Source organism: Kryptolebias marmoratus, linkage group LG3, assembly GCF_001649575.2.
Source record: "Kryptolebias marmoratus isolate JLee-2015 linkage group LG3, ASM164957v2, whole genome shotgun sequence".
Lineage (NCBI taxonomy): Eukaryota > Metazoa > Chordata > Actinopteri > Cyprinodontiformes > Rivulidae > Kryptolebias > Kryptolebias marmoratus.
This window is the reverse complement of record NC_051432.1, coordinates 13764304-13782281: the sequence shown is the minus strand read 5'-3', so window position 1 is coordinate 13782281 and position 17978 is coordinate 13764304. Positions and strand designations below refer to the sequence as shown.

The following is a 17978-nucleotide window of genomic DNA, read 5'->3' as shown; positions in this document are numbered from 1 at the left end:
CGCTTCAGTCGAGAACAACAACAACACTACATCCGGTTGGGACTTTCACAATAATTATTTTCGATCCGTAACGTTACCCTGACATGGCACATTAAGGCTGAAACCTTGAGTAAACGACCCCGGCATAATCAGTTAGCAACTACCGGATCAACAAATAACGCTCACTTTGAAATCATTTGGATTTTCGTTGCACATAACCCAGTATCGAGCGGCTAGTCGTTTTATTTTGAAGGTAAAGAGTCTTGATTTCCCACGCTTCCGCCGTCGCGCTCGCTAACTTTTTAGCGCAGACATGTTCCAAAGGAGGGTGAGTTTAGGGAAAGACATAGAGCCACCCTGTCAATCACAATTAAGGAACCATGGGAGTAAACTGCTAGGGAAGCTCGGCGAAACCACTGTGTGTACGCTGGAGATTGTTTTAATTTGCGCACGGACGGCCATTATGCGCCGGTACGTTGTGGGACAGTTGCACCCAACAACTGGGGAATCGATCCACTTCTGACTGGAATTAGCATGGGACGAGACATTTTCAACAGCAGAAAAATAACTTGGCGACTCCCAAGTTGTTGTCTTTTTAAAATTATTATTATTTTTTAACACCCCTTCAGCGTGGTAGCCGTTGGTAGTTGTACAAAAGGCGGTTCCGAGTTGGTTTGCATTCACTTCAAGCGTGGGATATACTGGTTGATTTGACTACAACTAGTGGGAAAAATCTGTTGTGTTCATTTCTGAGAACTGCCTTGTGTCGGTGAGTCGACTTTTTTTTCTTTTTTCTTTTTTCTTTTTGTTGTTTGAAGGAGTGACTGTTGCTTTCATGAACACGAAACCAAAAAAGCAAAACAAAAAATACTACATTTGAACTTTTTTTTTTCTCTGCGTCGGTCTGAAAGCCCCGGCGTCGTCTCTTTCAGCTCCACCGAGGACGCGCTCCACGACGACCGAAGCCAGACGGGGACTCGCCGCTCGGGCTCTCCGGGGGCAGCGAGCAGAGATGAGCGGGGGAGAGGTGGTGTGCTCGGGGTGGCTGCGAAAGTCTCCTCCTGAGAAGAAAATGTTGAGACGTTACGTAAGTGCGCCTTATATCCTGTTTGTCACGCCGCGATAAAATAACCTGTAGGACCAAACGCACCAGCTTGTTTTTTTCTTTCCCCCTCCTGAGACTTTGGGAGAAAACTGACAGGCTTGTTTTGTAGGCCTCCTTTTGTTTTTTTTCTTAGGGTATTTCTCAACACTCAGCGTTTTTTTTCTTTCTTTCTTTTTGTGTGTGACCTCTGCGAGTTCAGTTGTACAATAATAAATATATATCCACAAGTGACACAGCAGGGTGCACTTTATTACACAAAAAGCCATGCTTTTTTTAAATTAAACATGCTTCCTTATAAGATAGAAAGGAAACATGGGGATGATTTGAATCTAAACTGCTTGTAGTAATTAGTTTGGATTTATAGGGGTGGCAGGAACTGCTAACCAGATTATTTTGAGTTTTTTTTTTTTTTTACCAAAATAATCCCCTTCATTCTGTCTGAAGTCTGTGATCTAGCACTGTGATCCCCAAAGTTGGGGTCATGACCCCTTCGTGGGTCACGAAACGCCAAGTTGGGGGTCCTGTGATAAAATTCAGAGATCGAGCAGAAGTTTTAAAATAACTTCTACTGCATGTTTTCCTTGTAATTGGAGCAAACATTGCAACGAGTAGTCATAAAGGGAGAAAAAAGCAAGATGAGCTCTTTTTGCTGTAATTTTTCTCCATTTTCTGACTTCCTAGCAATGTTTGTGTGGTTCAACCAAGGGTATTTGGGGGTCACGAGTGTTTGCCGTTGTCATTTTGGGGGCCAGAAGCTGCAGAGTTTGGGAACCGCTGATCTTTTTAGTTGTGCGGGTGGTGTTTGGATCTGCTCTGCACCTGATGCACGGAGCTTGGCTCGAGGAAGTTGCTTCAAAGCAGGGTGAAAAGCGTATCTGCTTTTAGGGTCCGTGATTTTCTTTGCTTCCATATAACTTGAAACGTCTTAACTGTTCTGATCAAGTTTCGTTCTTGTGGGGTTCTTTTGCCCAGTCCTAGGTTCAGTTTGCTGTTGGTCAGCAAAGTCAGCATTTTGTAAACAGGATAAGTTATGATCTATAAGTTAGCCAAACGTAGTGATGGGCTATGTATTGCAGCGGTGGGCAATCCTGGTCCTCGAGGGCCACTATCCTGCTGGTTTTACTTATTTCCTTGCTCCAACACAGCTGATTTGAATCAATGGGTGATTAACAGGCTTCAGGTTAAAACGACTTCAGTCTGAGTAATTACATAGTGGTCCATGCAGATTCTACTTTAAAAGCGTTTGCATTGCAGTCAGTTTTTCCTCACACAGCTATTTACACAGAATTCTGTGGTTAATTTGCAAATAGTAACAATAATATTAGCTTTAGCAACAGATATTTGCTTCTTCCTGCAGAAATAATGTCACATTTCTGTTGGCATACCTGTGTATTGTAAAATTAATCATTTTATTTATTTTTTTGTTTAATACAGACAGTGCAGCTTTCTTTAGCAAGCTGTCTTCTTTTGGTAAGCCCTTTTACAAAACAGAAATGTCACAGTGAAGCATTATAGCGTTTTGTTTCTGGTGTGCTGTGGGCACAAAGATATGTAAAAAATGCATACCCTACAGGAAATTAAACCGGGTGCCCCGTATGAACCGGTACACTGCCCGGCCCTGCTTTACAACAAGCTGTGCGTCGCATCTCGTGTGGTTATTTGTGCTCTTGTCAAACAAACATCCCCTCCAATGTGGAGCGTTTCAGGATTTATTTGTAGCATCGATGCAGAAAATTGTTTTGGATCATTTAGATTTTCCTTTCTTTTCAGGGGGAGGGTGGCAGTCTTAGTGATAGATAAGACTTAATAATTCCTGGAATGTATTTCTCACATTTTTGCGCCAAAAAAGCAAAGCAAACAGAGCTGTTGGAGCGTATACTAATGACTTCGCAGAATCTCGTGTTGTTGATTTGAGGGCTTTTGAGTACAACAACAAGAATGGTATGTGTGGTAACTGCTGGGCGATGACGGTTCACGGAGAAGTCGGTGCAAAAATAAGGCGTTGAGCTGCTGCTGTTCTCTTTCGTCGGAGCAAACAGGAGGCTCGGTGCTGCAGCTGAAACACACAAACACTGCTCTGTTGCATTTTAAGATGCATACCGTATTTTCCGGACTATAAGGCGCACTTAATAGCCTTCACTTTTCTCAAAAAACAACAGTGCGCCTTATATATGTAAGAAGTCGTAATGTTTTAGTATGACTTTGGTAAACTACAAAGCTGCACCGCTTGCAGCATTAAGGCTCAGTTATAGTTGCGGGGACCTGAGCGAGCGGTTGAGGCGTTTATACTTGACGCTTACGTCGGTGCAGTATTCTCCGAAAAGACGGGGCTGTTTTGTTTCGCTTAATGCGCCTTATAGCAAGGGTTGTGGTATAGTGGTGATTAGTGACCATTGGCCTTTTTATTATTATTTATTTATTTTTCTTTATTTGCCCATAATTTGACAACCCGTGCAGCCTTTTGCAGAGCCGTTGCCTGCAGGTCATACAGGAGCTAGAATGGTTCCAGGTGAGACCAGGTGATGCAACTAAACTGAATCAGTCAAGCACACATTTCCACTCTGGCAGGACTGAGACTCCACTGAAAGAAAGAAAGAAAAAAAAAATGGATAAGGTTTCTGCAAAAAAAAAAAAGTACTCCAAGCACCTCCTTGTAACCTTTTCCTCTGAATGTCAGATTCCTCCCACTGCTCTTGTAGCACTACAGTTCTCTTATTCTCAAGTCCTTCTGAAAAGAAAGAAAGAAGGAAGGAAATAAATGAGATCTTTGGGATTTAGTTTTGATTGTTTTTAAAGGGTTTCTTAGGTTCATCGCTAAATAGTTCCTGATTTTAGAGAGGAATGAGTCAAGATCTCAGCTCATAACCTAATTGGGAGCATTTTCATTGGCTAAACAACATGACATTATTTACGACACCCTATTTGGTGTTTTTGCAACAAATAATCTTATTTCAAAGGTTACCCCAAAGTGTGCTTATTGTGATTAGGATGCATTCCTGCTTGAGATAATCTGCAAAACAAAGCAGTAGCTGTAATGTTGCATGCCCCCCCTCTCAGTGGTGAAAACAGTAGGCTGGTTAAGAATGTGATTGTTCTCAAGTGGTTCAGAATGCTTCAAATTTTTATATATTTATAAACGGTTTTCTGGACATGGTGGAATGTTTTGAGGATCCTGGGAAACTGCTCGTTTGTCTGAAGTAAAGTTTTTTTTTTTTTTTTTTACCAGAAACTAATTTTCTGCCTTTTTTATGTGTAAACATCAGTGGTTCTGTTATTCTCTGGTGGCTTTTACTGTTGAGGGGAAGAAAGAAAAAAAAAAAGATTAGAACCCTATGTTTAGCTTTTACAAGCTGTAAAGTAAAATAAAGTCTCTCTGGGGACATCTCTCTGTTGGAGTCTGAGGGACCATCGCAGTCATTGCAACTAAATTTCCTTCTTTTTTTTGTTTTGTTTGCAGTTCATCCTGATAAATGACTTTGGGTTTGAGCACTCGTTTGCTCTCTGTTGGGGCTCTGCAAACACATATTACATATTCTCCTTTGACTGGGGTCAGCTCATGTGTTTTACAAGATTTCTGTCATTACGGACACTTTTTAGGCATTTTATTAGGCTTTAAAATAAACAGGTCGCACACCAGTTTTTAAGGGAGGTATTCAGTGGTGTAACATTGCTGTTTTTAGGGGCAGTTCTTATTGGAATGGTTTTTATGAACACGTAAATCTTTTTTATTATTATAATTGTCTACATGGAAGCAATATTTTAGGAGCCCCAGAGTGGCACTTCTTAAATACGGTTCCACCCTTGAGTGTTTTGTGTGGACAGCCAAAATGCAAATTTTTTGAAAACGATAATGTCGTAGCCCCACTTCTATTCTAACGTACGACCCAAGGGGCGACGTCTTCTTCGTCTTCCTTTTTGTGTTTATGTTTTGTACCCAGCGTGCAAGCTGTATTCGCATGCTTCAGGCCTTGTTTCCTGTTTTCGGTGCATTTCTGCTGCAGCCCCTGGTCGTTTTCAGTGTTTGGATGAAGACATTTCTAGAAACGGTGCCATGTTTACAAGAATATCTCCAGAGAGGACGTATTACAAAAGAGTTTTAGGAAAAACAGTCTTTCCATGTGGACAAGGCCTAGGATGCTGTATTATCATGTTAGCAGTCAGCCATGATTAGAAGTGTGAGGTACTCCTTGTTGTTGGTTCTTGTAAAGCTGGTTTTGTTCATCATCTTTCTTTCCTCATCCTCTTAGTGATGAAATTTGATGTTATCCTGTCTTGACTGAAATTCAACTTTTTAAGTCTGCATACTCTAAGCATCCTCGTTTAGGTTTGTATTAGTTCATTAACATTGTTTTTTTTTAAATTACACTACACAGTAATTTCATTTATAGATTATTAATAACATTCATTTATTTATGTACTCTAAATATGGTTACTTGTGCACATTTTCTAAACAGACTGATTTCAGTGCATTTAGATCCCTAACAAAACAGTGTGGGTCAGGTTTACATTTTAAACTTTTAAGTTGTTTGCTCTACAATGTCTTGAATTATAGTGTATTAATTTTATAGAAAGGATATGAAAAGCTAGATATATTATTGAAAGGATGTCATTATGTTTAGAGGTCTTTGTTTTTTTTTTACCACTTTGTTGCATTTCTTATTAACTCGAGCTGAATTATTAAAGTAGGAGACATTAACTGTGCTGGACCTACGGTGTAATCTGCGGTTGGCCGTGAGACTAACAACAAGACAGGAGAGAAGCGTGCCAGTATATAGATATTAGCTACAATAGACAGTTTTAAAAAATGTTTTTTGTTTTGTTCAGATCTATACGTGAGGTGTTTCCAGTTCATTTAGGTCACATTTTTCCATCATGTTTTCCCGTCCCTTTGGTTGTTTTTCTTCTCACCTTTTTGTTGGCAAACCTTTGTTGAGGTATGCTGGTTTAAAATCCTCTCCAAAGTGCGAATTTGAGTGCTTCCGGGACCTTTTTCACAGTGGGTGCACGCATTTTACATCTTCACGCGGCAACACGATTTTCTGTATCCCATAATGATGGGTGGAGATTACTGTGAAGAGGCAGGATCATTCTCACCTGGCCTGAGAGTGTTACTTACGTTTTCCCTGCAAATTTGGACCACTCACAGTGTGGGATACTTTCAGTCCCCAGAATAGCACCACAAATAGATTTTGTTTGAGTCTGTAGTGACTTCACAGACTTCTGACACCCAAATATAGGCTTTCAGAAACAAAATTTTTTTTTTTTTTTTCATGTGTTTTCCTATATTGCCTGATAATGCTGCATTATCCCTAATTTTTACACACATTCTTTTTAATGCACTGTAGTTCTCTGGCTTTTACCAAAAGCATATTAGGATTTTGTCATACAGTTTCTTCAGCCCTTAAAAGGGCCTCAGTGCTGGAGAACAAGGCCACGGGGTTGAGCGGATGAAGGAAAATATTGAACCCCAAAGGTCCTCCTCTGATGGCAGTAAACGGGAGATTCAGAACATTCTCCACAAGGCCTCTCGCTGGGATAGAATGCATTTGCAGTGCCTTTTTCACAGCGTCGGATAACCGTGACCTCCGCCCGGGGTGGGTGAAACAGTTGTCATTTTACAGACCATCGAAGAGAAACCCGGGCGCGACAAATGCGAGCGAAAACAAAAAGGCACAGCTCCTCGATTAAGTACAGAATTCATTAAATCTGCTTAGCAAGTGGAACAGAGAACAAACACTTTCTGTCGAGCACCCCGTGAGCCCCTCCCCACCTCCGCACGCTCGAAGAAACAAACAAACAAGCAGCCCGAACGGATTGTGACAGAGGAGCACTTGTGCAGCATTAGCCTCCTGGGCTAACAAAGTACCATTACTGCGCCGTGGCCTCACCGTCGCAGGCCACACAGCACTTTGTTTGGAAAGTGCTGCCATGTGATCTGCCACAACCTGAAAATGGATTGCATATGGCATTAATTATTTAATGTCCATTACAAACAAATTACCATTAAATATTAATATCTGTGCTACACTGGTAGTTATCCTTACCAACCCACTTTTATCCCTGAAACAGACTGCTGTCACCGGGTTATATATGGGTGGATCAGTTTCAGTGTAGCCAAACTGGTAAACAGTGTGGTTCAAAAGTGCGGTTGTGAGGCGGGGGGGGGGCAATAATTTTCTGATAATTTATATATTTAAACTGAGCATTTTATCCCAAAGGTTGTTTGTGTGAGTTTTGACAACCCCCCAGATGTGTATTAGTGCCGCTCTGGTGTTTGTCTCAAAAGCGAGCGAGTTTGTAGCTGGCCTCCAGTTCTGATTTTTACTGTAGTGAAACTGGATTCCAGTCATTATCTCACGAAAAAGCAAAACCATAAAACCTAAACAGTCGGTGAGCGAAACCCCTAAGGAGAAGTGGCTTTAGGTGGTGTGTATTTTAATGCCTCAGCAGTCTTCCACAGTAACATTCAAGCAATAATATGAAAACTGGATCTCAAGCCCTATGATAGAGACACTTTGCTTGTACTGTTAGGGATTATCAATCCTGAAAGTATGTCAGCCAGTGCACCTATCAGTTAGTGATTAGTGCACATTATTTAACCCTTGATTACATACCCTAAATGCATTTGGCGTTGGAGTTAAGGCATCATTTATCTGTTTAAGCATATAAACAGTCAAAGTGACCCTTGATCCATGTTATAAACACATTTGTGTCTGATATTGTCTGCATAAGATCAGTACTGAAACTATGAAAGCAGAAAAGGCCTACTTGACCAAGTTTCAAGCTCGAGCCAAGCGTTCTTTCTGCCACCTTTTTTTTATAGTATCTTTCACAATAATTTAAAATGCCTAATATCTCTTGTTGATTCTTGAGCATTAAAACTGATTTTTAGCAGGCTTTATCTAAAGCTGCGCTGTCAACTTCAGTCTTTAAGTTCTTGAGGATCGTTGAGCTTTTGGAGCGTAGATTTGTGCATTTCTTTACTAAGGTGGAATTGTGGAGGTATTTCCTGATGCGACTCCATTTACCTGTCATGCCGCAAATTGCCTACAGGTGCGGTGGTTTTTAAATGCAGGTTGACCAGTCAGTCAGATATTGAGGAGATGCTTTATTATGACACGAGAAGGATTTCTGTCAGCGTTGCAAAGACTGTAAGGACAAGCTTTGCACATAGGTGGCGCTCCATGCAGATCCATCCATAATTCTGCTATTGTGTCCCTCTTACAGCTCAATTAGTTACTTTTAGTGGAGCACTGACGTTGTTGATTTGAATGGGAAGGTCAAGGCTAACATGGAGCTTTTTGTAAACAGATGACTTTTTTTTTTCTCCTGGTGCAGCTGTTTCCCGTCTCATGTGCCAAGTCCACAGAGTCACTGCAGAGAAGGTTTTCCTTTTGGATATTTGGGAGCTGACTGGAGTGTATTCTGTGGAATACAGTGCAGTTAGGCTATTCGTCACCACGCCAGGTTGAACAGTTTCAGGTAGAGCTATAATTAAACGCGGATGACGTAACCCTCCTCTGCTCGACTCCCATACAGCGATGCGGCGGTGAAGTTGAATCGTTTTGGGTTTTCTTTTACACGGTTTGCATTAATTTACATTTCAGCTTAGCAGCTAATGAAACCAGAACTAAAAGCAGGATGTCATAAGACTGCTTTCTATTTTGAGATTGTAGTTGTAGTCTGGTGAGGATAGAAAACAGGGCCAGTAGGAGAACAGATGACTAAAAGGTGTCTCCAGAACCCACACAAGGAGGCTGTGAGAGTTCCCATGAGATTGGATGCATTATTTTGCATCAACAAAAAAAGTCAACAATAGCATGCTAGAACTCATAGAATGTATATCAATATAAATCGGACCTGACTAAGGGAAACTTTGGGACGAATGATAAAAGACCACACACACAAACAGAAGAGCTGATAAGAATGTGCCACAACTGCTCTCAATAACTTTGTCATCGTCGTTGAAGGGAGTGGAGAGAAGGCAATCATGACAAAAAGATGAGTGGATTTTGATGCCGCGGCCTGGAGTGAGAAGCTTTCTGTTCTCTCCCTCTTTCTTTCCGTTCCCAGTGCTTCTTGGCAGGCTCAGGCAGCAGGAATGTGAAGCTGCTCTGTGCTCCTTTTTGCTGGGCTGCCGGGGTGTGAGCGCCCGGCCCCTCTCCTCCTCTTCTTCTTCCTCTTCTTCTTCTGCTGCTGCTGCTGCTTCTGTTGCTGGCCGTTTAGTTTAGGCTACAGAGGGCTGGACTTCACTGCTCTGCACTAACTCCACAATGCAACACACTGGCGATTGTTGTTTCTCCAACACCAAGAGGGAAGAGGAGCCGCTCCCTGGCGCCCCAGTAAGGCATGACCGCCCCTTCCTGAGTTAGCCGCTGATGGCTACCAGATGGCGAGTGAAGAGGGAGGAGGAGGAGGAGGGGTCCTATTAGTTTTTATTTTGTCTTCCACTCATTCATTTCATCCAATCTTCTGTCTTCATCATTTTTTTTTAGATAACATCTTCATCTTTTTCCACGTCTTTTGTTCTAACAGGTAGTTTGTCTCTGAAATGATAACAAAAAATGCCTGATGTTGCTGGTATTTAAGCTGCTGTTTTTCCAGGTGATTACATGCACTCAGAAACAAAAGATGCCACTGTGACTCAACTGATATTAGTCACTCACTGAAGGATTTCATATTCATTTTTGTTTTCCTTGTACACCTTCTTTTTAAAAGTTTCGGTGTAGCTTCAGAGAATGTGCGTGGTGCTTTTTAAATAACAATAAAGTCTAGTGTGAAAAGGCAACAAGAAAGTCTCCACGTTTTTGTTGTGCAGGAGACGTGGAGTAACTATAACCATTCATGAGTTTCAGAAAGGAATGACGAGAAATTATATGGTTACCTGTTTTTATTTCAGTCTAAAAGTTAGTTTTTATTTACAATAGGAGACTGTTTTAGATGTCTGCATACATGGATGATGACGAGCTCATCCATGTATGCTATGTATCCTAATACATTTCCACCTGAATGTAACATATTAGCTTTTATTATTTTTATTTTGCCAACACGACTATAAATAAACTGTATTTTGGTCATTTCAAACTTATATTTACATTCGCCTGACAAACTGCTGCTGCTAAAAGTCTTGTGACTCACGCCTTCCTGGTTTTTTTTGTTTTGTTTTGTTTTTAGAGCAGCACACTTTATAAAATGGCATTTTTACCAAGAAAAAAAAATTTCACATCGTCAAAGCTTTCAGAGTTGCACCATTAATGAGAAGTGTTACGCAAGTTGGTGACTTCCACAGAAAGCTGCAGGCTGCTTCGTGTGTCATCTCTGAGAGCAGAATCTCCCCGGCTGGGGGGGGGGGTTCAGTATACTTTTCCCAGGGAGCTTATGTTGTACTCCTTTGGTTAACTTGAGCCCTCGGATGAGTTCGGTGACCGACGAGGTCTGATCGTTTGAGTGACGAGGTTCCGAGGGGGTCGCTTTTGAACGTAGAAATGTTTGCGGCCGTATCTGGTCGCGCTTCACGCTTCACCTGTCATTTCGGACACGCACACATACGAGGCAGGCACTCGAGCTATGCGGTGCTGTGTGATCTGACCCCGGCCGCTGTGCCCACTGCCCCTTAATATAGCCCACTGCTGTCATGGTACTTTCTGCCTCCTCTTCACCTGCTCTGTGCCGAGAGCGTCAGTACGTGTCCATGGTCATCCCGGCCTGCATTGAGGTTTGTTTTTTTTGGGGGGGTGAGGGGTCTCAAGCTTGCAATCAGATGTGAAATATTGTTACTAACCTGTGTAATTTCCCAAGTATCTGTGACTCAGGCAGAGCTTCAGTAAAATGAGGATTAGCTCTGTCTGATGGTCTTAATTTGTTTTTCCATGTTGTTTTCATACTAAATTTCTTTTTTGTTTGTTTTTTGATGATGTTAAGAGTTTTAATGAAAAAGAAGTAGATTCGTCTTTGCTATTCACCATTGGTTCTTCCTGTCCACCGTCCCTGATTGGATAAGAGTTACGATTGCTCGGTCTGATCTCTTTGGCCTGGCCTTGAGCCAGAGGACATGTAGAGGCACACAAACACACGCACATTTAGAGAGCCACAGACACGCAGCGCAGACCCCTACTCTCTGAGAGGGTTCGTTTAGAGACTGATTGGAAGCTGAGAGTCTTGGAGGATCTGCTCTTCTTGTCCACCTGTTCTTTTGGCATTTCTCAGAGCTCTCCCTGACAGTCCGATTCTCTTTTTTTTTACTGATTTCTTTTTTTTAATGGTGTGACCAAGAACATTGTGGAATACCTTCTTCTTCTTTCCTCACAACTCTTAAAACAACATTCAGACGATCCACTAGTGACAGAAATTTAAGGTTAGTAATTTTTTTCACTTAAGATTGTGTAATTTGGTCAATTTGACTCTCTCTGTGGTTTTAAATGGTGTAAAACTTGATGCACTGTTGAGCTTTTATAGTTTAAAATTGCAAAAGGAGTTTTTAGTGCTTGCCATTTTTTATTTTACCAGCAGGTTAAGTTACAGGTTCTAGTGTTGACAGGAAGTTTACATACAGCGTTTGGAGTCAGTTTTTCCTTTTATGTTTAAAGCTGTCTCAACATCTGTGTTGAATAAAATAACTGGCAAATTATTACATATACAGTTCTGAGAAGTTGCACCTTTCTTTCTGCCTGTAAAACATAAGCCTTGTTTATTATTTCCAGTCATTCAATTTTGTATTTTTTTTTTATTCTCTTGAGAAAGTTGGTAGTGTTTACTGTAATAGGCTGAAGCTCTTCAGTTTCAATAACTGTCGCCACACAGAGCAATATTAGGCAACCATAAGCTCATGAAACAAATTTTATATATTTGTTTACTTATTTAAACTGTGACTTTGAGACTCTTAAACACAACTGTCTTGATGTTAAACTGGCCCATTTCAATGGTGACATTTCTCAGATTTGAACAAATATAAATGAAATGAACAAAGAAATTCAGTATTGACCTTCTCTTGAATTAAACCTTCATTCTGATCCACATAGACCTGAAAGTGGCCTCTGGTTTTACTGTCATCAAATACATGTTGCAGAAGGTTGTCCGTGGGTTTAGTGTTTCTTCTCCACTTGCCAGATGACTTCTCATCATGATTTTAATTTCATTTTGAGGGTTAAGCCCTCACTGTGGTTGTACTGCAAAGAATTACTGTATGCATCACCTCTGCCAGTGTTTTGAAATCAGGAACCATTTATCCCGGAGAAGTAGCTTAATGTTAGAGTTTGCCTCACTCAGAGTAAACCTTGTTGCGTTCTCTTTCTGCCTTAAGGTTGCTGTTGTGATTATAAGCGCCAGTAGCTCTTCAAAGAGATATCAACTGGATAGTAAGTGGCACTGAGTTTGGTGTCGGGTTCAGGAAATCTGTTGAAAATCTTGGAAGGGAACCAACATTTTTCAGCTTCAGCCACCCCTGCCACGTAGTCTTTGGTATCTCCATGTACGATACCAAAACTTGAAAAGCTTCTGTCAGTCAAAGACGAGTTGAAACTAACTGGTAGATTCTCTTTTTACTTGACAGGACAGCTACACCAGGTAATTCTGTAGTATTGGTGCAATGGATTTTGTGCCATTGTGGTACACCATTGCTCTTGGCTAATTTTCTAAAGCAACAGGTTTCTTTTTTTCATATTTATTACAAAAAGGTTAGTGGCCCACTAAAAGGGAACTTTGACTTCTAGTTCTGTTGAAGCAGGAAATTCTGTCAATTGTTGTTCGTTGGTCAGTTTACAAAGTCCAAATGATATTGTTTTGTATTACATAGAGGCGAATATCTTTAGGTACCTCATGATTCGGTTTAATTACGATTCAAAGGGCTGTGATGCAATTATAATAAAGCTATTATTGATGCATTTTGATTATCTTGAAATATAAATGACTTGGGATAAGCTTGGGATATCCCTAGTCATGTGTTAATGATGATCTAGGCAACACAGATCATCGTTAACATAATAGAATTTTGGCATTTTAAAAATCAATTCAAAATCTTTCATGTTCATAATACAATACATCTAAAAGTAGATTTTTCCCTCCCACCCCTAGTATTTCATATGTATGTGCCACAGCCAATATTGAGCTCTGTTTACTTACCAGATATATAAACACATTTGATTTGGCTGCTGTGTTGGTGATTAAGTCAGTCGAGACTGAAAGAAAAACTGCTGAAGTTTAGCATTGTCTGTAGCCAAGTAACAGCGTAACCATGTGAACCAAGTCTGCCATGTCAAAGGAATGTGTTGAATTTTAAGGATGCAGCTTTGACGAGCGCATGTGACAAAAGAAAAGTAGGTTGCGTGTACACGTGTCAAGGTTGTGAAAGAGCAAAACATGACTTCCAGTGTTGATGAGGAGGGGTAGGGGGCAGAAATCCCAAGGAGATACTGTGGGAATGTGATAAACGTGTGTTTTGGGCAGCAACATATCCTGAAGTCAGATGAGCTAAGACTCTAAGACAGCTTCGGTTCCCATGGCTGTGAGTAGGCTGCCATCTGTACTTACAAACCGTCCTCAGAGTGTGCAGATTGAATAGAGCTCTGTATGAAAGAGCAATTAAGGACATTCAGTCTGGGAATCATTTTCAGCGCGGGTTCTCATTGCTTATACAGAGGAGGAATTATTTTGTTCTGAAATGTTAGTCATAGATTCACACAGAATCATTTTTAATCAGGAGAACAATTAAAAAAATAAACAAAGGTTGACACCATGAAAGGCTTACTTTGACACGTTCATCAGTAGAATCATTGGAAGCTACAGTTTACTGTTAATCTCAAACATAAGATTTTTTATTATTGTCATTTTGCTGTAGACAAGGCAAAGTGCTCCTTTTTACTGTGATCCTTAGTTTAAAAATCTGATGAATATTCAATCTGAGACCTCTGGCAAAAATGCACACAATGAATGTCCGGCCTTTGGTTCTTTTAATTTTATTAGTTTATAGCTAATGGGTATTGATTGGTGACCCATACTTTGCCGTTTCTACCACAAAGGCATCGTGGGTGCCTTTTACCTTACTGAAAGAGCAACAAGCAATTAGAGGAATTATTTGCAAACATACAAACTACACGTTTTTAACTATAGGACTAGTTTTAGAGCACCTAACACCTAAAGAACCTTTTGGTCTATATGAAGTGACTGTTCATTAGCTTCAAATACTGTTTTAGAATCGTTTCTTATGTAAAAAAACTGATTTTAATTTACATTGTGCAGCAATCAAGTTGTATTACGACAACTTTTAATGAATTTACTTCCACTACCCTTTAAAGTGACTGTTGGGCCTGTACATATGGGGTATTTCCCTGTTGACTCTGATTTTTTTATTTTTTATTGACCTCAACAATGCATATTTTCAATTGTATTAATCAGTACTTTTAATTAAAAAATTTGAAGTAGTTGGCTTTTATTTACTTTACTTCTGTCAGTCTGCCCCAGGGCAGCTGGGGCCTACAACTAGGGAGTCCTCTGTTGTAATTCTGTTGGTAATGTGTTGTTGGTGGCAGTGGTGAATGTGCATAAGTGACATAGTTGCACTGACTGGGAATAGTGTTGCACAATCATAGTATTCCCTGGGGGTACGAAAGCAAACATGTAGGTGCTTATAACCACCCTATAGTAGGACTAACAGTACTTAAACCCTCAGAGTCCTGATAACTGTTTGGTTCAAAAGCCCCTGTGGTGGTTATAGAACCTTGTTGCAACCAGCCAGTCTGTGGTCCTTTACTGCATCCTTATTGTGTTCTGGGTTTGCATTTTATGATCTAAAATAAAAGGCTGCTCAGGAACTCATTCTTTGTGATTAAAAAGAGGAAAAGACAGACGTTTTAAAATCATAAACTGTTAAAATTTGGTCATGTATTAGAATTTGTTGGCTAAACTGAATGGGAAAGTAGGCATTTCTATAAAAGCAGTGTTTATGTGAAACCAGTATAGTTTCAAAATGAGTTGAGACAATAAAAATCTATAAGGCCTGCAGGCACCAACATACATAAACCAAACAGCAGTCAAAAATGAATTAAAAAAGAAAATCACTGGCATTATTGTGAGGTTGTTTTAAGTATCAGTTTAGTAGAGGGGAAAAAAAATCTCCCATTGTCTCACTGCACTGCTAGTAATGTGCTTGAGAAATTCCACAAGTTCTTGACTGAATGTGAATCAGCGTACGAAAAAACACAAGAGCCCACATGCCGCGCATAACCTCAGAGGTATGCTAAACGCGCTCGCTTTCATCTGAAAGTGAAGTGGTATCATCTGAATGTGACACCAGCAAGTGGAGGTGTGTACCAGTTTCAGGGGACTGGCTGAAAAAGGGAGGTGTGTCTTTAAATTGGCAGAGAAACAAGCCTAGGCATGCCAGCCAGCTCGGCTCCTGTGACACAACACCAAACATGGATAGTGCAAGAACTAAAAATCAACATGTTGCAAATCTAATGAATGAAGGACAGTTTTACTGAAATGCCACCGGTAATTGTTTGTCTTTTGAGTTATAATCACTTCATGTTACATCTTCGGCAAATTACTAAGGATCTGAAATGTACCAAGGCCTGTTTTATATTCTCCTTTTGCTGAGCAGCCAGACACCACTGTTCATTTTTTTATTGCAACATCACTAGCCGCACAAAAGTATTATCAGAGTCCATTTCCTTATTATATGTTCAGTATCTCAAGCCATTTCCTCGTGGACAGAGTCATGCAGGAGAGCTGCTAATTAGATCATGTCTAAGGCAACCTCTCACTGGTCACCTAATGTGATTTGGAGGAATTTTCATTGGGGCGATTGGATTAGACGGCTTCTGCTCACTTCATGGATCAGAAGGGGGTTAAAGGCACACAAAGTGGAGTAACACAGAATTAACCTGACACCTGTTATCCAGCTTCTGTTTTTTTTTTTTCCTTTTACAATATTGAATTGTAATCGAGCAAATGGTGATAAAAAAAAGTCTTTATATGGCTTCTTTGTTATGTGTGTTTGTGTGTGTGTAGGTGAGAGAAAGCAGTACTACCACATTGTGTAACAAATAAGACACGTGCACCCACTCTCACCCACAGATGATTTCATGTCTTCGACTATTGAGACGTCGTCCATTTCACTATGCAGTGATACACTTTTAGTCACATCTTGTTGTAGATTAAAACTGCTGTTTTGTGTTGGGCTTCACTGAGGCGTTTTTTAACTTTTGAAACAAATGCAAATCAAAAAAATATTAACTGTTCACGCTCTTATTTTGTAACCTTCCTGAAGGACCACTTCATACTATACTGATCATGTGTGGTAGGAAATAAGAAGCCAAGCTGGGGAGTCTGAGTGGGGATAGATAGAGCACTTTTTTTTTTTTGCCATGTGGGGAGATATTTTTGGTTCTCCCCACCTATCTTAAGCCAGCCTGTTGTAGGTGTCCTGCATTGCGGAGGCCGTGTGCGTTTGGGGGGGCTGTGGTGGGCATTTGTTGCCAGGGGAGGTGATGTGTTATTTTCAGTCCATTGTGTCTGCATCCTGTGTTGGTCATGGGTTAATGGAGCTGGGTGTTGGAGACTTTACAGAGTGAGGGGAGTGGAGGGAAGTCCGCGGAGTGGGCAGGAAAATAGTCGGACTAAGTGGACAACTGCGACTGGTCAGCAGCTTGCTCACCTCGTGCTGCTCGTCTCGCGTCGTTGTTATCCGAGCAAAGCTTGGACTCTTCAGAATCAGGTAACAAGAGATTAACTCCTTTCTTTGCTTACATGTAAGCATGGTTCAAGATTTTATTTTCCCTTTTAGTCACAACTTTTCTTCTCACCTAAACTGGTAACTATCACTGATTCTGGAAATCCCAGCACTTTGCTAAAATCAAGTAGGAGTCTTGAACATGCAGTGGAAAAGGCCCTAGTGATTGAAGAGACTGTGCCTTTCTGATCAGAATTGCATTGTAAGAAGAAATCTTAAAATTGCAGCTAGAAAAGTTTTTGGAACACCTGTGCAGTTCACCGGTCTTAAACTTTCAAAATGATTATTGCTGATGTTAGCAGAAATTACCTGCTGAAGTTTTCATTGTCTTATTTCTTTTGATCAAGACTCAATCTGTAAGCTATGAAGAAAAAATAAATAGTAATATTCACGCTGTTTCCTCCAGCTCAAGTGGATTATTGAACTTCCTGTCTGACATTGGCAAATAACCTGTTAAGTTGTTGACTTTTAAAGGCATCACGTCCTTTTTCATTGTTTTGGGATCTTAAAACGATTCCTCCTTTTCTGCAGAACGTTGTGTATCCAACCTTAGCTGTTGCACTATAAGTAAACGTTAACGTGTTCTAAAGTTAGCACCCGAGAGTCGTCCAAACACAACTACAGTGACAAAAGGAGGCAAAACAGGAAACCTTTTTGCACAGAGTGTGTGTCAGGAACAGATGACCAGGAAGATAAAAAGCGCTAACAAAGTGGAAACTTTGACTGAAGGGATGTTATTTTGCTTTGTGCGTCTGCCCCCCCCCCCCGTTCTTATTTTCTCTTGTGTCATTAATCCCCAAGTTTCCTGAAAAACAAAAGGCAAAACAAAAAAACAAAAGCTGTTGGTTTTGGTTGCACTTTAAAAATCTAGTACAGAACACTTTCTCATTTTATCGGTAACCATTGAGGCTTCTGTGCTCCCTCAGTCATGCATAATGTGATGGTCTGTTAATATTTAAACCTTCTGGATTGGAGTTAATGTTTTACCCCGGGAGTATGGTTCGGGCCTATACTTGTGTGCAAGTGGAGTCTACCTTCTGCACTCAACATCTGTACAATAAAGCTGATCAATTCTTCACTTCCTCGCGGTCTCATCTGTGATGTTATCCCCCGCATTCTCTCTCGCTCTCTCTTAGCCTCAGTCTGGCTGTCTGTGCACGCTAGTGAACG

The 17978-nt window shown here is 40.6% G+C and overlaps 1 protein-coding gene across 7 annotated transcripts in view; it reads left to right on the top strand.

Moving 5' to 3' along the window:
- Window positions 1-293: 293 nt before the first annotated feature.
- gab1 (GRB2-associated binding protein 1) overlaps window positions 294-17978 on the top strand; it is a 50608-nt gene continuing 32923 nt past the window's right edge. For 2 of the 7 annotated variants that reach the window (XM_025004361.2, XM_017406464.3), the window contains exons 1-2: window positions 297-748; window positions 891-1066. In XM_025004361.2, the coding sequence (XP_024860129.1) occupies window positions 992-1066 (75 nt within the window). In that variant the 5' untranslated portion in view covers window positions 297-748; window positions 891-991. Of the gene's footprint in view, window positions 749-890; window positions 1067-11206; window positions 11439-17978 lie in introns of those variants that run through there. The other 5 variants (XM_017406449.3, XM_017406441.3, XM_017406473.3 and 2 more) reach the window with 5 other exon arrangements.